We start from the raw sequence: 25,141 nt of genomic DNA, 5'->3' as shown, positions 1-25,141 counted from the left end.
CCTATCACATGAAACTCTGATGTCTTGAAGCTCTAGAGACATCCATAACTAACTGAGAGAGTCAGTGCTATGTGATGAATACAGACAGCTCTCTGTCCCCATTTTGATGTTAGAATTTTATAACACATTTTATAACATTCTTTCTCTGAAATCAGAGATTGAACACAGGGAAACCACTGGGGTGACTTGTGGCAGAGAAAAAGAGCCTCTGTGGAGAACCTTAGGGTGCCTTTGTTTATTTTAGCAAAAAGAGAAGCAGTGGGAGACTTCATTACAGTGGTAAGTATTTTTGCAGGAAAAATAGCAATGTGCTAATGGTCTCTTTACTCTGTTGAATAAAAATGTAATTTAATAATGAAAACAAAATTTGAATTAAGAGGCATGATTACCATGAGAATAATTAATTGTTTAAACAAACTATTAAAAGAAGTAGCGAATTCTTTCTTTTATTAAAAAAGATAGCTGTCTTTATATGGAAGAAAATAAAAAAAAATACTTTAACTAGGCCTAAGCTACTGGGTTTAGCCCAGGAGTGAGCTTGTGAAATTCAGTGTCTGTGTTACACAAGGGGACCCATTGGTAATCTCTCTAACAAATGTTTTGGGGCTGGCCTTAGACTGTTTGAAATTCAAACTCAGCTGAAAACACGCTTAATGCGCTGCAGTGCTGACTAACCTCCATTGGCACAGTCTGCTGGCAGACCTGGCAGTGTCAGAATTGAGGCTGTGCTGGTTTTGGAAGCCGTGGGGAGGTCAGGGGAGCCCCTGGGAGGAATGAAGCGTGTCCTGCCTTGCTCCCTGAGCCCGAGCAGCAGCCGGGCTCTCCGTCTGGCGCAGAGTGAGTGCCCTCTGTGGTCGGCTCTGCTTGTGCAGCTCCTGCTGGCAGAGCTGCTCTCTGAGACACGGTTTGGAACTGCACCGACTGGCACAGCCCAGCTCAGCTCTTCCCTGAGAAGGCTACCTCAGAAGCCACTGGGGAATCATCGGTGTGTCTGCACGGCATCCCAGTTGTCATCTTAAAGTGTTATTTTTCCTTCATCCTCTGTGTTCTGCAGAAAGCTACTGGCATCTTGGATGCCTCAGTTATGATCACAGGGTCAGATGGAATAAGTGTTATCCTTCTGCTCCATTTCATGTTGTTGTTGTTTGCTCTGCAGTATGATTATGAGTATGATGAGAATGGTGAGCGAGTCATTCTGGGAAAAGGGACGTACGGCATTGTGTATGCAGGACGAGATCTGAGCAATCAAGTCAGAATTGCAATTAAAGAAATCCCAGAGAGAGACAGCAGGTATAGTAACTCTGGCTAATTCCAAATTTGGGGCATTACATGATTTCATCATTAATGTGTTCAATCAATTTGCAGATCAAAGAGTGCCTCTTCTACAAAGCTGCCAATAAATTACCTGTCTGAGGTATATAGCAGTGTTCCCTTTCTTTGTAATTAAATGTTTCCAACTTGTGGAGTAGATTGTGATCACAATTGAGAATTTAGATGTTTGCTGGGTTTGGTACTAGTGTTTTTTCTTTGAAACAAAATAAAACTAAACAAAAAACCCACTGAAGTGCAGAATATTACTTCAAACACCTGGTCATGAGCCCTATCTACCTAGACATACTCTGGCATGTCCTCATAAAAGACCTATTGAAATTCATTATTTGTGCAGTCCTTTAAAATTCTGGGCCTGAATTGTTGATAAAGACATTTTTCTTTCTTCTTTTTGCACCAAATATTTTGAAGCTTCAACATTAGAATAAATCATGTGGAATAATCTCTTCATTAATTTCTTTTTAATGCCGAGTGTCTCTGTATGTGTAACCCTCTCTCCTGTATTAAGTTTTCCATGTAAGGCCCAGCCACTTCATGTCCTTAGTATTTGTGTACAAAAAGTCTACCGGTCTTCATAGTCTTATGCTATTTTATATACACAGATTTCCACAAATATTGTGATAAAAGTGGTATGAAATCTAAAGAGTTTCCAAGGGAAACTGATTGTATTAAACTGTCAGGCTTAGCTCAGTTTCTTCTTCATGGGTCTGTCTTTTTGGTTATTCTGTTCTGACTTATTTTTTTCTTTGATGTTTAAAAATTAGCACTTTTTGATCTTTTGGAACTCATTTATAGATTGGCTAGTCAAATGGATATGTGGTTTAATAATTTCTCCATTCTCATAATCTCTTAAAGGTACTAGAACTTAGATTATGGAGAGGGGAATCCTTCTATCCTCTATATTGTTATTCCCAATTGAACTTCAATATATGTTATGATTTCCCAGAAAGTATGGCCTTATTGCATAAAACAATCTGTTGACCCAAAATAGTTGCAAGTCTTGTGTATGTTAGAAGAAATTTTCTTGTAACAACTGTGATTAATAGAAAGATAGCCTGAATACAGCAGTAACTCCTTCAAAGAAAAAAAATCAGATTTTTCTTCTCCAATACACATTTTAAAAGAATTTTTAACAGAAAAGGTTTCAGGTTCAATATGCAAAGGGTACCACAAAAAGAGATTGTTAGGAGGCTGTTAGTCTTTCATCTAAACGTTTAGAGGCTTCCAGAAAGAATTTCAAGTATTATTCTTTTAATAGCAAAGTAAAAAAAAATTATTAATTCATTTAAGGTTAGTTGTAACACGATCTTTTCACATTTTGAAAGAAGTCTATAGAAAGAAAACAATGTCTGAAGTTAATTTGTATTATTTTATAAGTAAGAATTACCACCTTTTGAGTTTGTAAAAAATATTTAAGTTCTGAGTCAGGCAGGGCTGGAAATTAAAATATTTCCTGCAAAAAAACGCGAGTCTTCAATTTTGCTATATGTTGAATAAAATCTATTGAGTAATATACTTGTCAGGAAATGTTAGACTACAGAGACACGTTCTCCATTCCAACAAAGAGGAAGCCAGGAGAAAAAGCCATGACAGCTGCTTGAAGGAAAAATCATCTCCTGGAAAACTCAGACATAAAAAGGAAGCCTACAAAGGGTGCAAGCAAGGACACGTTGCCTGGGAGGAATATAGAGAAATTGGATATTGTCTGAGCAGCCAGGGATCAGGTTAGGAAAGCAAAAGTACCTAACAGAATTGAATCTTGCCAGGGATGTCAAGGGCATCATGAAAAGCTTCTGTAAGTACATGGTGATAACAGAAGGGCTAGGGAACATGTGGACCTTCTCCAGGAAGAAACAGGAGGCCTGGGTGTCCCGGACATTAGAACGCTGAGTCTTCAACAATTGCTCCAGCCACACCACCCAAGCCACAGGAGGCAAGGGCAGGGATTGGGAGAAACAAAAACCACCCTCTGTAGAAGATCAGGTTTGAGGCCATCTGAGGAACCTGAACATGCGCATGTCCATGGGGCCTGAAGAGTTGCATCCATGGGTTCCCACTGACTGGAAAAGGGAAATAAACTCCCTCTTTTTAAAAAGGGAATAAGGAAGACCCAGGGAACTTAATGAAGGTTTCACCTCTCTGCTGATTTTGATCATGGAATAGGTGTTCTTTAAAACTGTGTTAAGGCACATGGAAAATAATGAGATGATTGGTGACAGTAGACGTGGCAACACTAAGGGCAAATCACACCTAACAAATTTGGTGGCCTTCTGTGACAGGGTTACAGCAGTGGCAGATAAGGGAAGAGTGACTGACAGGGCCAGCTCAGATAAAGCCCTGAGCAACTTGGTCCAGTGGGAGATATCCTTGCCCATGTCAGGAGGGTTGGAGCTTTAAAGTCTCTCCCTAACTCCAACCATTCTATGATGATGATTAAGAATTTTTGTTCATACCATTTAAAGTCTTCTAGTGATTAAATTCTAAAGCAAAAAGTGCTTCATCCTAGGGAAAAATTTTCTTATGGCTTTACTTTGTTTGAAAAATTATTTTGTTGCTCAAGTCTCAACTGTGCTTTTTAAAAGTGCAGGAAGAAGAATTATAATGGTCTTTTTGCTGCTGCTCAGAATTAATATCTCATTAGCAGAACTCAGGAATACAATCTTTGATTTTGCATTTCTGTATGACTAACAATGTAGTCAGAATATTTATAATCATGTGGAGAGGTAAGACAAAAGTCAAATTAGTTTTTAGTAAATGGATTCAGAGTTGCATAATCATACTTTTCATTAACCAAATAATTATTTTCTGCAACAGTTCTCCAGTGGGATTTTCAGATGATCACTTTTCTTTTCTTTTCCCTACACTATATTAAGAGTTTAACCTCCACAGGTAGCTTGATGCTCTTTGAGGGAGAGGTGATAAAAGGGAGTGGAAGTCACAGGTACTTTTCCCATAACAACCTCAATTGCAAATGCTGCAAGTACTTTTCACATTTGGACTGACAGAAGGAGGTCAGTGTCCTTCATCTCTTTCAGCTACCCTGAAAGTGTTGCCACAGATGTTAGTGCTTTAGAGAAGATAGCTACCAGACTGTCAGCATATTGTCTACATTTTGCCAGAAATACACAGAAAATACACAAAATCTGGCAGCTGACCCACCTCCAAGGGAAGGGTTAGGGCAGGCCTAAGTTAGGAAGAGTCTCAGGATGGAACTAATATATTACCTCAGCACATCAGCTGCTGAATTCTGGTGGTGTTCAACACTGGAGACAGATCCTGACTCCAGAAACTTTCTTGCCAAAAAGACTGTTGAAAAGCATATCTCTTAAAAATACTTTACCTTGGACTAAATTGAATTTGGTAAAGTTGTTTCAATCTGTTGTTTTAAATATATCTTGATTAATTATTTCTGTTTTCTTACTCTGATGCCCCATCTAGACTTCAGCAAAGGCTTCTACCATAAAATTTAAATGGTGATTAATTTTCATTATTGAATTGTTTTTATTTATACACTGGCATTATAGTTTACTAGTTCACTTTGGCACCAATATGAATCCAACCACTTTCACAACTGTTCTCTTGGAATTAGAGTGGAGTGTAGTTTATTTTTCAGAATTTTTTTCCTCACTCTATGTATGTTTGTAACATTTTGTTTGTATGAATACACAATATTATATTTTTATATGTTATTTGTATTTACATATGAACACACAATATTTTAGTATGTGCTGGTCACAAACAGTGTTGTTAAATTCATTTAACAAATACTGATTTTCAAAGTAAGCTGTTTCAAGGCTTTTTTCACCAAGGTGAAGAATAAACTGCCTCTTTGCTTTCCAGGTACTCCCAACCTCTGCATGAAGAAATAGCTTTGCATAAGCATCTCAAACATAAGAACATTGTCCAGTATTTAGGTTCTCTTAGTGAGAATGGCTTCATCAAAATATTCATGGAACAGGTGCCAGGTGGTAAGTTTTGGAAGAAGACTGGTTTGGTGGTTGATCGGTGTTTTTGGGTTTTTAGCATTTTAAAATTATAAAAACATATAATAGGGCCATGAGACATATTTCATACAGGTGTAATATTCTACAGTGTCTCTTTCTGAAATCAGTAGGGAAAACTGTGTCTTCAAACTGCTTGAGTAGTTATATATGGTGTGCTACCAATAAATCTCAGATCATTGCTATAGCAGCTGAGCTCCATTTACCTACAAATCAGTGATGGGCTGACCTTGTCTGGATCCCAGGTGTCCACCAAAGCCACTCTGTCATTCTGCTCCTCAGCTGGGTAGGGGAGAGAAATGCAACCCAAGGCTCATGGGTCATCATAAGGGCAGGGAGAGATCACTCATCAATTACCCTAACAGGCAGAATGGACTTGACTTGAGGAGACTCATTTAATTCATTGTCAACCCAGCCAGAGTACGGTAATGAGAAATACAGCCAAATCTTAGAAACGTGTTCCCCCTACCCCTCCCTTCTTTCTGGACTTAGATTCATTTAGGATTTTCTCTTCTCCTGCCGGTGGTGCAGGGGGATGGGGAAAGCGATCAGTTCATGGAAATTGTCACTCGTTCCTCCTCAAGAGGAGGACTCCTCACTTCCTTACCCTGCTCCAGCACAGATGGGGCCCCTTCCAAGAGAGACAGTCCTCCATGAGCTTCTCCAATCCAAGTGCTTCCCATGGGCTTCAGTTTTTGCAAGCTGCCCAGGAGAGACTGAGACTCTCTCTTTAATTGCACAGGCCAGTGGTGATGCAAGAAAGCATTTGACTGGAGATAACTTTGGTTATAGATGAGATGCCTACACTTGGATTGGGATTGATGCTTCTTGTTACTTTTTTTTCCTTTGGGGGAGAAAGCAGAATTTAATTGCATTTTTATTCTTACTTTTTGCTCTCCAAAATTACAGGCAGTCTTTCTGCTCTTCTACGATCAAAATGGGGACCATTAAAAAATAATGAGCAGACAATTGGCTTTTACACCAAGCAGATTCTTGAAGGATTAAAATACCTCCACGATAATCAAATAGTGCATCGAGACATAAAGGTAAGGATTTGCAGAGAATTAAGCCTGACAGTGTTATGTAGCTGCATAACCATTTATTTATCCTGCAATTTAAAACCTTTTTTTCTGAAACCTCTCTGCTATTCTCAGCCATGGGTTACATAGATGAACCATTGTTGATTTCAATTTGCACCAACAAAATATGTTGATTTTTTTTTATTTCAGAAAAATTATCATATAGCAACCTAATACGTGACAAAGTAGATACTTAGTTTTCTGGTTTCAAAGACATGACTGAACTTTCATAAAATCTGATTGAAGTGAAGAAGATTGTGGATGGTATAATTAGCAAGTTCTTTTCCAAGGAGATTGCAGATGAAAAAGTGCTTGGCTTGTTTTTTTTAAAAAAAGCCATTTTCCCTCTTTTAGTATTCTTTAACTGAACTCCTTCTGGTAAGAGGGGAAATTCACTCTAAGATGAAGGTTTTATTAATGGGATTGCATACAGCAGGAACAGTATTGATTTCTCTTTCATCTCCTCTCCTAAGAAGTCACTTACTTAGTAAGGAGTGTATTGTAGAAACAGGTTATGCAAAAAGTCTTAGATAAAGGGTCTGCAGAGAAAAATAATTGCTCTGCATGTTCTTTTCCTCAGGGTGATAATGTGCTTATCAACACATACAGTGGAGTGTTAAAGATTTCGGACTTTGGAACTTCAAAGAGACTTGCAGGAATCAATCCTTGTACTGAAACCTTCACTGGTATGTTCCCAGAGGAGATTTTTCTTATCCTCACTCGAACTGTGTATGCAGGGTCAGAATCCACAGATGCTGAACTTTCATTGACTTCAAATCAGTATAAAAGGTTACTGGAAGAATAACTTTCGGATATATAATCTTAAGCTACACGCTGTACTTGTATGCACTGTTCAAAGAGAGTGCTGTTTTGGATGTTCCACTTGTGACATCAAAGTCCTCTACAACAGAAGAGCTGTGTCTCTCCTGTGCTTTATTTGAGTCTGTCTCCTTTGTGCCTGTAGCTTTTTCATCTTGCTGATCTTTTTCTTTCATGATTGGCTTGGACATCCTGGCTTCATGGCCAGAATTGCGTATCTGAAGAACCTGTCATTCAGTTGCTCCTCCTTCTGCTTGAGAATTTGATTTGGGTGGTTAATCATTCAGTGACACTGCATTAAATAGTTATGTAAAATGAGAAGTGGCTGTTACTTTAATTCCATCCTTTGCTCTTCCATTGCTTCTGAAAAAGGAACGGAGTGCAGCATGATGTGTCGCATTAATTCCCTTACTTCAGAAGAAAATGTTCATCTCACCTACTCTTTTAGGTTAAGATTTCAGGTTTCTCTTCCTTTTCCTCTCTGGGTACAATTCAGAGCGCTTTCCCATATTTTAAGCTTAAGATATAAAAAAACCAAAAAAAAAAAACCAAAAAAAAAAACTCTCTCTGATCCAAAGCTCATTGAAACATTTAGCAGTTGTCATTGACATTGAAAAGTGATCTCCAGATCAGTAGATGATACCAAGTGCTTTAATATCTTGAGCAGTATTTTGAGTTTTATATAGAATGCATGTGAAAATTTTTGAATTTGAATAATAAAAGGAGATTTTTTAACTCTTCTGATATTGCTCACTCCTCAGTCATTTTGTTCCTCTTGTCTTTTAGCTATCTATTTGCAGCATTATTACACCTAAGTAAACAAAAAAGAGTGTGTTTTAAACAGGTACCCTCCAGTATATGGCACCTGAGATCATAGACAAAGGGCCACGTGGCTATGGGAAGGCTGCAGACATCTGGTCTTTGGGATGCACAATCATTGAGATGGCTACAGGGAAACCCCCATTTTATGAACTGGGAGAACCACAAGCAGCCATGTTTAAGGTCAGATATCTTCTTTGTACAGCTGAGTAATATTTCTAAACATAGGAAATCTGATGACTGTTTTGGAGAATTAAAGGTTGCAAGAAAGGGAGATAAAGGAAGTGCCTGGATTCTGTTAAGAACAATAATCTGATTCACCTGAGAGGGAGTGCTGTGTATTTTTGATTAGATTAGTAGAGAGATAGCAGCTATTCAGCAGCCTGGGTGTTAAGAAAGAACACCAACCTGAGAAAAAGAAACAGTTCTCTGCTTTGTGAAGAGCCTCTACTTGCAGCTGTGGGGGTTTTTAAATGCAATTGTTTATGCAGTTTGTAATAGTTTGGGTTTTTTTTTCTCTGAATTAATAAACCAATTGTATAAGGTTAATATTAAAACCTGAAAATGATATACCACTTCTACTATCTAAACAATTTTTTGATGATGTTTAGTGTTTGGGGGAAGAACAGTTCAGGCCATTGTTTCTCCCTTTATTTGTCTCAGGTGGGGATGTTTAAAATACACCCAGAAATTCCTGAATCCATGTCTGCAGAAGCCAAGGCTTTCATATTGCGTTGCTTTGAACCAGATCCTGATAAACGAGCTTTTGCTCATGAGTTACTTATAGATGAATTCTTGAAGGTTTCAAGCAAGAAAAGAAAGTCTCCTTCAAAGCTCTCAGGTAAGCATTGCTAAATTCAATCTGGAAGTTTCTTCTTGCCCATGTTTCCTGGAACTGCTGATTTAGTCTTCAGGGTGAGCACAGTGGATCTCCATCCCATGTGAATGCTCAGCTGTGGCCTTCTCTACCAGCAGCTTACTGCAGAAATGCCCTTGTGTCAGAATTCTGTTACCATGTTGACGCAGAAGGCAATTTATAGAAATATTTCTAGTATTTTTTAGGTCTGTGGTTTTGTGCAGCTTTTATGGTTGTCGCATTTTTGTTTCATTTTTTCCCTTTTTAAATTTGCATATGTTTTCATTGAAAAAATATTTATATAGAGTATATTTTGTGTAAGGTTAGAACAAGCTATTAAATCTCAGTGGAGTTTTCTACATAATTAATTAATCTTTGTCCCATAGCAAATGTGCATACACTGCATTATTTTTGTTTCATGAAATTTCATTTCAGGAAATGTTCATTTCCTGTAGTGTTCTAAATTATGGAAAGTAGCAAAGGAGTTTTGAGAGCAGTAATAACATATTCTATTGTGTATAGATATATACTTGGGAAAATATGTTCTGTATATTTTTAGCATTAGATGATTAAAGAAAGAAAAATATCAGGTAAAGAGATGATAGTTGATGATCACTTTTATTGTAGTTTCCACTCCCTCAGAATAAAATTAAACTGCAATAAATTACACTTTTGGAGACTGCAGCCAGGAGAATTGAGATAATCCATAAAAATGGGAAGTTACCCTTTAGACTTTTCTTCGTTAATTTCAGCATATTTAACTTCCTTTTTTCTCTTTCCTTTTCTCACACAGTCCTTTCAGCCAACACAAATGGTGAGTTTTAACCTACTTCTCCATCAAAACCATACCTGTGTAGATACTGTAGTTATCACTTACCTTGGTATAATTTCTCAACATTAAAAAGATGGAAAGAGAAGTGATCACAATTGTGAAGATAAGTGACCCTTCTCTGTTAGGAGCATCTAATTCATTGTGCATATCTGAAATACTGTTTTTAATCCTACCAGACTATGGCTTAATTGTGAGTGAGTGATACAGGCTTGTAGGGCTGTGCTGTTGTTTATGGGGACTTTTGGTGAAAACCAATGGCTGTTTCATAGTAGCCACAGAGACAAGGTTTATGGAGAATGGTAGCATAGATTTTTGTTAGACTAAATTCTGCAAGTGACAAACCAGAATGCATTTGGGACCCCTTGTTAGACCAGAATACAGGATATTCCGCTCTTTCAGGAAATCACCTGGAAGAGTGCAGGAGGGAACTGAGCACACACATAGTTACCTTCATGCTGAATTGATATTAAAATACATTTTGAAATGTGCATATGTGAAATAGATATGAGTAGTTTCCTGCAGTGGCAATGTGTGCTCTGGATTTAAAACTAAAAGTTATGACTTAACTGCATGTTTATTATTATTAATCAATGATTATGAATTAATTAAACTTGTACAAATGAATTTGATGAAGAAATGTATCTTATATCTGTTTTAGTATCTACACTTATATGTAGTGTATATATAAATATATACACCCATAATTTTAAGATCTTGGAAGGTGCTTGGACAACTTACCCTGTAGAAAAGTTTTCCTATTGCTGGAAGTCATGACAGGGGATGCACATTCACTTCAGTGTTGAAGTTCTGTGAATGAACTCTCAAGAAGCCCAGCATTTCCATCTTTCAGGAGTAAAAACAGACCTGAAAGATGACTCTTATTCCAGACAAAAAAGTTTTAGGTGTTTTTTGTCAATTTTTCTCTAATATTTTGTGTTTGTGTGTGGGAAGGCTGGAGTTTTCTGTCTCCTATGAAAAAATAATCTTCACTTCAAAACTGATGGCATTATTAAATTCTAATTTCTGAATATTCCTATACAAATAGAGTATCTTCGGAGCATATCCTTACCTGTCCCTGTTCTGGTGGAAGATACAAGTAGCAGCAGTGAATATGGTTCTGTCTCACCTGATACAGAATTAAAAATTGATCCATTCTCTTTCAAAACAAGAGCCAAATCCTGTGGAGAAAAAGATGGGAAGGGAATCCGGTCCCTTTTTCTGAGGTAAAGAGCTACCTGAAATTTTTGTTAGATTAGGAATGTGCGCATCAGGATGTTTTTTGTAATGTTTCTTTTCACTGTGTTATTCAGCATCCCAGATGAACATTTTGAGGATCACAGTGCACCTCCTTCACCTGAAGAGAAAGACTCTGGGTTTTTCATGCTGAAGAAGGATAGTGAAAGGAGAGCCACCCTCCACAGAATATTAACTGAGGACCAAGAGCAGGTGGTGAGGAACCTGATGGAAGCTTTAACTCAGGTAATTCCAGAGGGCAGCAAGAATTTTATGGAATTCTATGACTTCTCTGCAGTTACCTGGAACTCTTGAAATTAAACATAGTAGAGCAGCTAGAAATGAAGTTTGATTAAACTAGAAAGCATACACCATGTAAGCTTTTTTTTTTTACTGTTTGATTTGGGCTATTAAAAACAGACTTTGAAATTGTTCATGATGCATTAAATAGGCCTTTTTTGTTTGTAATTACTATGTATATACCTGGGTATTAGCACTGGCAACACAACAGAAAAACATGTTTTCATGATACTCTATTTTTCCAGTGCTTTTCAAATTTGAGTAACTCATATAAGGTAGATGATCTCCAGGAGTGGATTATCTTGACTTCCTTTTAAAGTTCTGTATTCCAACTGACTGGTTTGACAAAGGGAGGTTTAGGTCCTTTGGCCTGCTCTGGCCTTATGTTAGGCTATTGTATAGAAAAAATGGGGCTGATGGATACACCATTGCCTCCTAGCCAACAGCCATAACAGGGGAAAGAGGGGGCTGGGAAGAAAACAAATTGCAGCTATCCTTCAGTGCTGTTGGGAGCACGGATGGAGGGAAGATGTAGTAATTGTGAGAGCTTCAACAAACAACAAAATAATTGCAGAATGACCTTTTGGCACTCTTTTGTGGGGATGATTCAGGACAACACTGAAGAAATAACAGATCATGACCTCACTGCTAAGTGTTGCAACACTGTAATTGGATGACAGGATTTTTTGTTTGTGTGTGTGTTAGTAGTTAATTGATTCACTTCACTCTCAAGGCAAAGTATTGCTGGTCTAAAACATTTGTAAAACATGACAACTCATCTTCTAAAGACACTAGTGTTTAGAAACTGATGCAAACCAGTATGATTATTATGCATGTAAATGGAAATGGGTGCCATGTAAATAAAAGCAGCTTCTAACTCTTGGGAGGGGGAGAGAGTAACCCACAGTTATCCTGGTAACTATAGAAAATGTTAAAAGATAAGGCAGTGAGAAAGACATTTGTGATCTGTGCTTTGTGAGAGTTGTTGTAAAAGACACAGTTTTTGCATGTGTATGCAAGTAATAATCAGTGATTGTGAGAGTCTGAAACTCAATCACAAATCCCAGAGAGTGTGCTCAGTGTTTCATGCCTTTCTCAGCTTGGGCTGGAACAGCTTGAGAGAGAAGCAGAGACAGAATTTTAGAGCCAAAGAGTTCAAAACCCATGTTCATGTGACTGGCTGCCCTTCAAAGGGATGATGAGCTCTGACTCCCAAAGACTGTTTTCTCCCTTGAGAAATGCAAGAAATTACTAATAGAACAAGCCTGGCTTGCTTGATAGGCCTCATCAGGGTTTAGGATTTCACAGAGTTTTTCTCTTCACAAACACTTTTCACAAGAAAGCTTTCAGCAAAGTCATTGGGTTTGAGGGCTAGGGAGGAGAATGCCCCTTCACAAAATGGGTCACTATTTCTAATTAGCAAGTCATACTGCTCCTCCTGTCCCCATAGTGCCTAGTGCCTTGGTGGACTTGGATTTTCTAGTCCAGGGCTATGGTGTGCATTTACCTATCTGCCCTAATGGCTTTTTAATTATTTACCTGGAAAGAAGATTGGCTACTGCAGAGCAGTGAGAGATCCTCTTCTGCATAGAAAATCATCAGGTGAATTCTTCAAAGCAGATCAAGATCAGAGGCTAGGACCTTTTATCTTAGGTGGATGTTTTAGTCCGTGGTATTTTTGACTGCACAAGAAGTTTTTTTAAGCTTCTTTCTCAATAAAATTATCCTTGTTTCATCCTGATCAGAATTGCTTGACTATAGTTAAAAGCTCAGTGTTACTGGCAAACAAGAGCTCTTGGTGTCTGGCCAGCCATAACATTCATGGCATAAAACTGGCAAATGCAATTGAACCAAACACCATATGTCCTTCTTTTACAGAAATCAATGTTGGATGTCCTCAGTCTATATAAATATTTACTTTACTTCCTTCAGAATAAGCATCTAATACTTCATGTTGAACTACAACTCTGGCTTAATTTAAGATTTGGCTTTGAAATTTGCATTCACTTGGCATAACTTTACTTATAAGAGTAAAGACAGTGCTCTGCTTCCTGGTTACTTTGGCTGGTTATTCTGATGAATGCTTTTGAGCTTTTTGCTTTTGGTAGCTCATGCTCACAAAAGCTTTTAAAAATAGGCATATGAATATTTATACTAGAAAGGTGAGATCTTTGTAGACTTGCTTTAAGAACAGCCAAGTGTAGAAGTTCTGCATTAAGGGAAATTAGGAAATTACATAAGAAACAAGCAGTACCTTTGTGAGCCTCCTGCATAATTGACTAATCTCTTCTTTAAAATGCTGCTGTAGGACTTTGCACATTGTCTCTGAGAGGCACCCAGAAATTAGAAGCACTGCAAAGCATGTGTGTGTTTGCAATTATGAGTCATTTGTAGCACCCAGTGCACAGTACATTTATTCATATCTTTATTCATTGCTGTACAAAGACACATACACACTGCAGCGTGCACACATTCTTCAGCAAATGGTGTAAAATGAAGTCAGCTACTTGTTCAATGAGTTCCCCCCTGCCTGTCCCCAGGGAGCCCAGCCCCAGAGCTCTGTGCTGCTGCAGTTATGCTGCCACCAGCACCTGACCTGCAGCTGCACCTTCCCCTTAACCATAGCAGCAGTTTCTGAAAACCCATATTGCCAGCTGACATTATTAACTAAAGTCTTTCTGGATGTATGTTTCAAAAATATGACTATCAAAACTATTTCTTTTCCTGTCTCTTCTGCCAGGGAGCTGAAGAACCCAAGCTAAAATGGGAACATATCACAACACTCGTTTCCAGCCTCAGAGAGTTTGTACGGTCCACTGATCGCAAAATCATCGCAACCACGCTTTCAAAATTGAAACTGGAGTTGGACTTTGACAGCCATGGTATCAGCCAAGTGCAGCTTGTGCTGTTTGGTTTTCAAGATGCTGTAAGTTGCATTTTTACTCAGAAACTTGTTCACCTAAACTGAAAAAAACGAAACAAGCCAGGACCAAAGTGAACTTGTTTAACTTCCACCCAGAGCTGCTGAAGTGATAATATTTGAGGGCTTTGAAACTGTAATAGCAAAATCTGAACCCACAGCAGTGACTTGGTTTGGTTGCCTTGTGATCCTTTGGCAGGACACAGACCCTGAACACTACTGAGATCTTACTGATTAAAGATATAGCAAGTTCAGAATAATTGTGTGAATATTGTGTCATAATAGTAAGGCAGGAAAGCCTTTTTTAAAAAATCTCATTTTTGAAGGTTTCCTGGGTAATAAGACTAACAATAAATGTCAGGTTTATCCTACATAAATGCAGATCTCTTAAACTTCTCTTACAAATTAATGCATTGCCCCCATAGTAGTCTATCTACCTTGTAATGCTATATTAATTCTTATTTTTAGTATTTTGATTAGCAGATTTCTGCCAAACTAATATTCTCATTTCAATTTATAATAAGCAGGATAAGGAGGATTGTTACTTTTCTACCAATAATAAATGCAAGATTTATCATTTCCTACATTGAGCAGCCAAACAGATGCATGGGTAGCCCTTAAATAGCCAGTTTACAAACAGCAAATGTTTTCTTAAGGTATGTATTTAAGTGTTAGTTCCCAAACAGTTAGGCTTAATTATTGATGAATAATGAACATGGGAGGGTGCAGCTGTACTGAACATCACTTGTCCAGACTGAAGTCATGTAGTAAAAATGAAATGACAATTCAGGTGGGTATTTGAGGTGGATGAGCCTTTTAGAATTCAAACCTGGGGCACTCAGACAAGTAGAAGACAAGTCAGGAAGGATGGCATAGCATGTAAAGTGTTGCATAGACTACACTAACAAGATTAGATGCTTTTATTAAAAATAAGTGTTAAATGAATCTGTGAAAGAGATCTTTCTACAAATCAAAAGTTTTTGATTCTTTTGAGCATGTTTTCAGCTCTCTCTATTAATCTCATATTAATATTGTTTTGATACTGGAGGAGAAAAGCAAGCATACAAGGTCAAGAAAACAATGCAGGGGGTAATAGTACAAATATTTGTACTGTTTTGATAGAGATGTTGCTGGGCATCAGTTGTTTGGTAGTAATTTCCTGGGTTGTATTCTTATCAGTAAAAAATTTACTTTCTGTTAACTTCATAATTACAAGTTGCTTTTTTTTAACTGATAATTGTCTCTTTCATTACGATCTGTTATTTAACTAAACCCACAGAAAGTGAAAAGAAAAACTTTGCTTTATATGTGTGCAATTTAAATTATTTTGGCCATACGATAGATTTCTATTCTACACTGAAATCCAGGACAGTATCAAGACCTCAGATGCTGCAGAGACTGAGGCACTGCTAAAAGTGAGGGAAAGTAGTTCCCTTGCTTTTGGTACTTAATAAGCTGATCTTAGGTTACAGTGCTTAATAATCACAACATCCTTATCTCACCAACCAAGAAAAAGTAATTTTGTGATGCCATATAAATAACTAAATCACATTACTATGGATGGTTGTGATCTTGACAAAGTCAGATTTTGTTTCTTCAGTGCTCAGTAAAGCTAGACTTAGCTAAACACGTCACTGTCTCTGTGGCAGTCGGTTTGGGAAGGTGCAAAGTGCTGGCACAGGGTGGCTGTGCTGCCTCAGAGGGCAGCGGGCAAGCCTTAGGGGCAGCTGCTGCCCGGGTGCCAGGCCCAGGGCAGGCTCCCCTGGCACTGCACAGCTCCCAAATCCAAACACAGTGTCCAAGTGCCACCTCGCGGCCACTGGCCATAGAACGGAGCAGTCACAGGTACTGCTGCGCTGGGTGGACCCTGGCTGGCAGCTAGAGGAAAACCCCTACCCAGTCACTCATTCACTCCCTCCCAACAGGAGGAGGGAGAGAATTGGAAGGACCAAAAGTGAGAAAATTTGTGGGTCAAAATAAAGATTGTTAAATAAGTGAAAGGGGGAGAAAAATCTCACAAGTGTTGCAAAAGCAGTCAGTCACCAACAGCAGACTTGTGCCCAGCCAGTCCCTGAGCAGCAGCTCCTTTGGAAAAAGCAGCCTCTAGTTTATTGCCCATCATGACCTTATACAGAAGGGAATATAACATGCCAGCTGTGCCAGCCATGTGCCCCTCCAGCCCTTAGTCCACCCACAGCCCCCTCACTGCTGGGGCAGTGTAAGGAACGGAGGCAGCCTTGACAGCATGTAAGCTTTGCTCAGCAGGAGCTGAAACGTGTGTGCTATCAAGGCTGTTTCAGTCACAGTGTAAAACATAGCACCCTGTGGACTGCTGTGAAAGAATTTAACTCCATCCCAACCAAAGCCAGTGCAGGTACCTGCATAAATTACTGCATCACTGAATACTCTTGCTTTTTGGCAGTGAAAATAGTAGGACTAATAACTTTTCCATATCCTCTGAAGGCATAATTTGTGTGACTTCAGTCATTTTTTACAGAAAAGTTATCACAGAATGAGGGAATTGAACTTATCTCTTTTTTAGGAAGAGTGAAATATCTTTTTTCCACTTTTTTTCATTATCAGTAGTTGCTCCTTTTTTTATAATGCTGTAACTTGATAGTTTTGTATGTAAAATATGACTCAAAGCAGTTTGTAAGCAGGTCTGTAGGCAATTAGGAGCAACCCAGTGTAGAAAACCATCAGAAGTAAGAAGCAGAAGGAAAGAGAAAATGGTACAGCACACAAAGGAAGTTCCCTAATTGTTTAAACTAACATTAATTAACTAGTTTCAGAATTAAGTAGGAGCAGCATTACATTAGTTCTTTTATATTTCCTACAATTGTACTTTAGAATAGACAAGTAGTGCTCAGAGCAAGCAGTGAAAGCGATGCCAAAAAAAGTAACAAGATTAATTAGCTTCAGCTGCAAGCCTTTCATAACATAGTCCTTGTTATTTGTCTTGCTTGCATTCTTTTGAAGTTTCTCTCCACAGTCACCTAACACAGGAACCAGTACTTGATGAAAAATACAACATATTGCATGACTTATATTAAAATAGATGAAGTTGATAATGTTGCTATCAAGAAATAATTGTAATAATCTGCTTGGATATAGCATCTAGAAGTTGAAACACTTCATATGACATATATTCTCATTTTAAGCTGTGGGATATGTAATATCTGAATTTTCTCTCACTAGGTCAATAAAGTTCTCCGAAATCATAATATTAAGCCACATTGGATGTTTGCACTGGACAGCATAATCAGAAAAGCTGTGCAGACTGCTATTACAATTCTGGTCCCAGGTGAGTCATTCTTAATACTCAGCAAATATTTTTCAGCTGATCTCTTTAAACATGCTTTAGAGTTGTGATCGTGATGCTTCACTTAGGATTTTGAAACCAGCAGTGGCCTTTTTCCTGTTCACTGTCTGCTTTGCAATTCAGAAATTAATCTGTGTATTGTTCTGTGAAAGCTGCATTGGAAAGCACCTTTCCACAATGTGTAATCTAAATGATTCTGCAACACGGTGAGTAGTAGTAGGTTAAGGTGCTCTGGGACCTAATCTTTTGAGGTGCAAAATGTGGCCTATTGCTTATGGCCAGAAGCTGTCTTTAAAAAATCCCAAAATACAACAAACCCAAACAACCCCAAAACCTTGACTTAAAACCTGCCAAAACCAACCAAACAGGTCTGCAGTGGCTGCAATTTCTACATTGTATTTTAAATGTGGATTTAGAGTGTATGGCTTCACTGAGGGAAAGAGTCTGTTTAGATGAAACTGTAGCCCATTCTGTTACTTCTTTACCTATTTCCAAGTTTAGTTTTTCTGCTTCTTCTTAACTTCTAATGCTGGAATTAATGGTAATGGAATTAATGGTGATATTTTCAAATATCACAAAATAATTTTCATTTAATGCTTTAAGTCAGAATACTTAGATTTCTGTTTCCTGCAGTGGGTTGTCTTAGTTTATCAATAAGGGGATCTGAAAATTACTTTGAAAGTTACATCTATTCCTATTCTCCTTACTTTCCATATCCCTAGCACAAACAGTAAGATATAAGTAGAGTTTTTGTGTTACTTTCAAGTCACAAAGAAACTCCTGTCTTCTGATTAGAATGCTGAACACCTCTTACAGGCATGTACTTCATTGCTGTGTAATAGGAGTAACTACAATTCCTCCTAAGTTGTCTGTTCTTCCCCATACAGCTCAGTGACAGCATTAATTGTAGGTGGTCAAGCTTAAACAAAATCCTCTGTGCCCCAGTGGTTTTCAGGCACTGATCATCTGCTGATTCTCTGCTTCTGATTACTTTCCCTTGCCTTTGTCTCATTCTTTTTTCCTTAATTATTTTTCTTATAATGTGGATAATAATCACTGCCCTTAACACTTCTAAAAGTTATGGGATGTTTAAGGAATGGTACAAAGCCAATTTTATGCTGCCTGGTGGTGAACAATGGCAAAGAACTTGTACATCCTGCTAATAAGAACAGAAGTTCAAAGCAAATCCAGACGTATTTGCCTAGCAATATTTGGGTAACTGCTACATAATAAATCTGCTTTCCTGAATTTAGAGGAAGCACAGCTCTGTTGACCTTATTATATTCAGCCTTGAGAAAGGTATGTAGCATTGAAATGAAGAGGTGAAATAGATCAAGGAACAAAAGCGTCTTTTGTAAGGAAGATAAACATACTTGTTAGTTTAGTTACTCAGCAGAAAGGGCATAAAGCAAGTGGGATTCAGGAAAAAAATTACATTTTGGTGAGGAGACTAGAGGGAGTTCTTAGCAATAAGGAGCCACAATTGAAGGAAAGAAAGAAGAAAGATTTATATTAAATAGTTAGAATAAACAAACAGATGTTGTTAACACTAATAGGTTGTGTAGGAGTGTCAGATCTAGTATACATATCTTGCATACCTGGGAGGCTCTGGCAGGTAGTTTAAACAGGGAACAGAAACCAGGGTATAGCTTTGTGTTTGTGGTTGGTGGATGTGCATCACTACAAAATAGGCAGCGTTCCCTGTGATAAGTAGAAGGGAGGTGTGCTTTTAATTTTTGGGAGAGGGGCCTCTTTATAATTTCTTCTCTATGTCTGAATGCAATTTTTTGGTGAACATGGTATTCTTATAAGGATGGAATGCTAAATATGCCAGAGCAGCAACAGCAGGAAGACCTGGATAGAAAAGAAATAATGGTTATTTGTTCAATAAAATGTTTCAAGTCAGACACATAAGAAAATGCAAACTACTGAGAATGAAATTAAGCAAAAGAAACCCTGCTATACTTCAGCACAATTTGACATTAAATGGTAGCCAAATCAGGAATCATGTTCATACACATGTTTGTTTTTTACAGCTCTTTGACAGGCAGAATAATAATCTGCATAAATAAAGGTGCTGTTATGTTTTGAGTGATCTTAAACCCCTAGAAAATATCTCTTGTCCTGTTACAGAAATTTCAGGTCTGTTGTAACCAAAGCTATAGGATGATCTGGAAACAGTCACTTGGGTCTGCTTTAGTTTTAATATTTAACTTATGTTTAACTTCTTTGGTGGTTTTTCTCTTGCTTATATTTTAATAGAATTAAGGCCACATTTTAGCCTTGCATCTGAAAGTGATACAGCTGATCAAGATGATATAGAAGTTGAAGATCAAGATGAACAGCCTCAGAATCAAACCATCCAGCAGCCTTGCATTGTCTTGGAGGATGCAGTAGCTACCTCAGGTGTAAGCACACTCAGCTCCACGGTGTCCCATGACTCCCAGGCTGCTCACAGATCACTGAGTGTCCAGCTGGGCAGGCTAAAATTAGAGACAAACAGGTAAGTCTGGGCATCAGGAGACAGGGACACTAGCATGCTCACAACAGTATGCTTTGGTTAGCTTTCAAAATATATATAAGCTGGAATACCAGTGACAGTGCCAAAATTCCATTGCAGTGTAAGTTGTTCCCTTCAATGATCATCCTTTTTTAGCTGTGACTGATCACTTACATAGTTGCATGAATTTCAACAAAACCCAAGTGAAGCAAGTTAAGGTCAGACTTGATTTCAGGTGCCCTTTCAGGGAAGGTCTGTAAAACACTGACTTGCTGCCAAACTTCTGCTTTTTCTCTCTTTGGTGTGCTCTGTGTGGCTGATAAATGGTGTTGTGTTTTGTTTCCATAAGGGCAGAACTTGCTGTTCTTTTCTATAGCTATTCTCAGCAAGTGAACTCAAGCTAATAGACAGCTACACAGGAACTCCGTAAGGAAACTACTTCAGATTTGTTTTGTGCACACTGCAAGGAGGATCTGTGCTTACCAGCAACCATTAGCTTTTTATTAAATAGAGAAAGATGGGGAAAATAGGTGTTTTGCTTAAGAGAAGAAATGAACCAGAAAATTGGATATTGCATTTTTTTCAGAAATATGTCTTGCACTTTGTGCAAGTGAAAAGTGGTTCTTTAAGATTTTTTTGTTTTTTTAAGAAGTGTCAGAGAAAAATCCAAATCATCTTCTATATATTTTGTTTTCTTTTCATTAAAATATACCAAATAGTCTAGTTAAAATAGATATTTCCCTTTTGCAGCATGTGATTTATGACACTGACCTCAGTAAATTTTAAATGTGACCTTGATAGAGAACATGTCTTCAATAATACAGTTGTCATCCTGGTAGAAAATTCATTGGAGCTACATTTTCATTTGAAATTAAAATATTAAATTACAGTTTACTTTTACATGTGTCTGAGAAGGTTGCCATAATTAAAGTAATTCATTAGGCTGTACTGCATTTAATAAAGTATCAGTATTTTGGGGTCCTTATGTCACAATTATTTTTTTTTACTTGTGACCACTGAGAAATATTTTGATTGTCTTATTGTTATACCTGGAGAAATAAATAAATATTTTAGATTGATTCACTTTTCTTCCCCAGCTTAAGGTGGGGAATAGCCTCCGAAGTGATCAGCTTGTAGAAGTACTTTTTTTTGCTAGCATTTTGCTTCTGTAAATTTCTCAAATGCAAGGCCTTTGGCCAAATAATCACATCCAGTCATTCATGCAGAATTTTTTAATAAACAATAGAGAATTTTAAAAAAATATTTATGAAAGCTTTATTGGCACAAGCAGCAAGCAGTTCTCAGGAGAAAAAAATGGATTATTTTATTGGCCCTGAAGACCTTTTCCAACCAGAATAGATAGACTAGGAATTAGTTAACTGAAAGGTGACCTGTCTGGACAGAGTATCAGTTTGCACTGAGAATACACCCTACACCCAAGCTGTGGGTGTAGATGCAGCGAGCAGCTCTGTTCCCATGCAGGGTGGACTTGGTAAGGTTTCTTAGCTCAGGTGTGGAAGCATCAAGTGCAAATATGTTTCTAGTGGGCCTGCATGCAAGCTAAAAGTAGGGCAAGATGTTTTTACAATGCAGTCATGTGGGATTCAGTTTGCCCCTGTGCAAAGGCAGGTAAGGGGCTTCTGTGGCATATTTTCTAACTGAATTCCTGTCTTTCAGAAAAGGGTTGCAGTGCTCAACTGGTATAAATGAAAAAAAAAATTAATACATGGATAAATAAAAGGAAACATGCTGAAATAGAACAGTTGTTGCATAGTTCTCAGGCTGACAGAGGTTTCAAGAAAAGGATGAAGATGCTGCAGTCCTTTCAAGGCAGAATTTCTGAAGACTCAGGAGTCAATTTTAGGTTTATGAATCTGCTCTCCATGTGCAAATTTTGATCAAGTTCCTAATAAGATATCATTCATAAGTCCTGCATTTTACTAAACCAATCTTCTAAAAGAACAAATTACAGCAGTTTTACATACCAATTTTCCATTATATTCTATTTTCTTTTGATCAGCTCAAATGGTGCTAACCACTGAATATCTACAGGTTTCTCTCTGGGTTTGTCTTATGAAGGAGGTCAAAGATGAGTTTCAATTTACTTCTGCTTTACATTCTCAGAAATAATTGCTTAGGGAAGTAGGCAAGTATTTTGCCTCCTCTTTTCTCACTCTTAATATAGTCTAGGAGGGCAGGCACAAAGTGCCTTATATGTGAGGAAGGGACAGCCCTTGTGTGGTTGAGAAGCTTTTTTCATATTTATGAAATGCAACCATATGTTTTCACCACATTTTCATTACTGCTCTACCCTTTCCATACCTTTGAAAATGTCTGCTGGAGAGATGTGAACTGGCATTTTTCCTTACAAAAGTTTAGCCCTTGGATTATGAACCACTTGGATATTTGTTCTCAGTTCCAGTTTTGTTTAAAACAGAGCACAGGCTGTGGAAATTTTACTGAAATATTCTACCATACCACTTGTTTAGTGGGTGAATGTTTATGTGGATGCTGGTGTGTTTGGGGCTTCTGTATGAATGTTTGTGTCTTGATATAGATCAGAATCAATCTGTAGTGAAAGAATATACCTTCAGTGAAACCTGAAGAATTCTGTCCTTGTCTTTGCCATGAATGTTTCCAGTTTAGGTATAGTAAGATCTTTCCTTTCCCGAAAATTTGAAGCTACTGAAGGAAATGGGTTTTTTGTTCTCATTACTTCACAGGTTATTGGAGGAGTTAGTTCAAAAGGAGAGAGAATTTCAAGTCCTCTTGCATCAAGCTATAGAAGAAAAAGATCAAGAGATCAGGAACCTACAGCTCAGGTCACAGCCAATAGGTAAGTGAGAAGAATTTTTGAAGAAAAGTTTCATACTCGCTACAGATGAAAAAGTGCCAGCTAAAAGTCTGTCCATTTTATTGAGGTAGCCTCAGCAAAGATGCTTTATTGTGCTGCTTCTGGTAGGGTTTGCTTTAAAGTAAGAATGTACACCGTGGAAACAAATTACTGGATTTGTTAATCACACTACAAGGAATGAGTATGATTTGAATATTTTTGTTCATGATTATATGGAAGAGAGCAAGGCTCATATCCTACTGAATAAATATTATTCCTAAAGAGGATAATCTAGTATGTTTAGATATATGTTCCTTGAATTACAGACTGTTCCAATTGTTACAGTGAAAGTTCAAGAGGCGAGATGCAAATACACCTAATTGGTGAGATGCAAATACAACCTAAATGTTACTGAGAAAAGCCGAGTTTGCTGTGTCTGCCCTGAAGAGGGTGGAAGTGCTAATGCAGTTTGATATTTCTGTATAATGTGCTTCTAAGTGTTGCTTCCAAAAGCAGCTGATCCTCAGCCTAAGACATTGCTTGTGCAGCAATTTTGAGTTACACTGAACAGTTCAATTAATTGATGAAACAACCTTAGTGTAGAAAGAGTGACAGTGAAATTGATGTGCTTTGTACTAGCAAAGTCATTTTCAGAAGAGGGCAGAAAAATGCTGTGTGTGTCAATGTTCACACTACTTTAACTGTACTCTTAACCAAGCAGAGAAATTAATGTATAACTGTCTATAAATTGGAATTAAGTGTGTTTTTTGGGAATTGGCATTTATTTATGGGTATACTGGTATTCTGCACTTGAAGGAAAAGCTCACTGAAGAAAGTGCTTGAGGAGTCAAAAATGACAACAGGTTGCTTTGGCAACACAAAACCTTGTCTCAAATATGCTTGTTCCAGATATTCCTGGATTGTCTGTCCGTCATCGTCATTCCACTGGCACGGGGACCGAAGACCCTGATCTCATAAACTGGCTGAGAGTTCATGGAGCTGATGAGGCCACAATAAACAAGGTAGCAATGATCCCATCCACTGCCTGGCACAGTTGCAGAACTGTTTTGTGACTCAGTTTAAAAAATACCAAACCTTTCTAATTACTTCAGCACATTTTGAGAGATTAATTTGTTTTCAGAGGATAGGGAAAAGCCATGAATGTGAAGGCCTTCATAAATATAAAGTACCATTAATAGTTCCTAAATATGATTGTGAATAAAGCAATAAAATATCCTGGTAAATAGACACTCTTGGGTTTTCAGTGTCTTTACACAATGCAGCATTTCTGCTGATGATACTCTGGATATAGGATACATGTTCACCCTTAGCTAGCTGTGCTACAGTGAAATATCCTGAAGTAGATCAGTCTGCTCTGCAGCAAATTATATAACTTTAGAGGTGTTAAAGATTTCAGCTAATTTAGGAATACCTGCATGTAGTTATCACTCCTACAGATCAGACCAAAGGTTCTTCCAGGTTCAATGACATCAAATTTAGATGCCATTCTTGAAAATGTACATCTTAACTGTTTGAATTTCCTCATGGGTTAAATGTACTATTACTTATGGTACAATTTGTGTTCAGTGAAGTCTGTAGTTCTGTGATACCAGTGGTAGCAATAGGAATGCCAGTTGACAAAGGTTTTGAGTAGCTGTAAAAGCATTACATCTTTCAAGTTGTGTCTGGTATGCCGATGCAGAGTATACAGTAAAATTTAAGTTGTTTCACCGTATTTGTAGAAACCATGTTTTTCTGTTGCATGTACTACATTTCAGCCCAATTTTAGGTTTCTCCCAAATTTACCCTTCTATTTTTAGGGGCAGATGATTCTAGCAAGATGAGCTTAGGAATTGAAATAATATTATTAACAAAATGTTCATTTAAATTTCTTTCTGCAGTTCTTGGCTGAAGACTATACCTTAACGGATGTTCTCTGCTATGTTACACGAGATGATCTGAAATGTTTGAGACTGAGGTAATGCTTCAGAGTTAAATGAACTGTGCTTTGTAAGAAGAAAAATTGATACTAAGTCTCTATTTATTGCACTGTGTGCAATTCTATTAAAATAACTAAAACTTTGCAGTATGTCTTTGTATACTGATATATTTCTGCCAAACAGCTGATACTATTTAAATCTCAAAATAAGCTTTTTTCTATTGAAGGCAAAATTTTAAGGTAAAGCATTTACCTTACAACTGGAGACCCTAGATATCCCATTAGAGCCTTGCTTTTATTTTAAAAAGAAGAGCTAGAAAAACTTTCAGTAGTTTATTATCATCATCAAACTTCAGAAA

At 37.7% G+C, this 25,141-nt stretch overlaps 1 protein-coding gene across 3 annotated transcripts in view; it reads left to right on the top strand.

Moving 5' to 3' along the window:
• Positions 1-25,141, top strand: part of MAP3K5 (mitogen-activated protein kinase kinase kinase 5) — a 97,986-nt gene that overhangs the window by 71,657 nt on the left and 1,188 nt on the right. For all 3 annotated transcript variants that reach the window (XM_059468475.1, XM_059468476.1, XM_059468477.1), the window contains 15 exons: positions 1,157-1,290; positions 5,170-5,297; positions 6,240-6,376; positions 6,990-7,095; positions 8,073-8,230; positions 8,711-8,888; positions 9,697-9,717; positions 10,781-10,958; positions 11,046-11,214; positions 14,009-14,194; positions 17,387-17,492; positions 19,773-20,013; positions 22,734-22,846; positions 23,753-23,865; positions 24,745-24,821. In XM_059468475.1, coding sequence (XP_059324458.1) covers positions 1,157-1,290; positions 5,170-5,297; positions 6,240-6,376; positions 6,990-7,095; positions 8,073-8,230; positions 8,711-8,888; positions 9,697-9,717; positions 10,781-10,958; positions 11,046-11,214; positions 14,009-14,194; positions 17,387-17,492; positions 19,773-20,013; positions 22,734-22,846; positions 23,753-23,865; positions 24,745-24,821 — 2,045 coding nt within the window. The remainder of the gene's footprint in view (positions 1-1,156; positions 1,291-5,169; positions 5,298-6,239; positions 6,377-6,989; positions 7,096-8,072; positions 8,231-8,710; positions 8,889-9,696; positions 9,718-10,780; positions 10,959-11,045; positions 11,215-14,008; positions 14,195-17,386; positions 17,493-19,772; positions 20,014-22,733; positions 22,847-23,752; positions 23,866-24,744; positions 24,822-25,141) is intronic.

Source organism: Ammospiza nelsoni, chromosome 3 (genome assembly GCF_027579445.1).
Source record: "Ammospiza nelsoni isolate bAmmNel1 chromosome 3, bAmmNel1.pri, whole genome shotgun sequence".
NCBI classification, from domain to species: domain Eukaryota; kingdom Metazoa; phylum Chordata; class Aves; order Passeriformes; family Passerellidae; genus Ammospiza; species Ammospiza nelsoni.
This window is presented reverse-complemented; position numbering and strand designations above follow the sequence as displayed.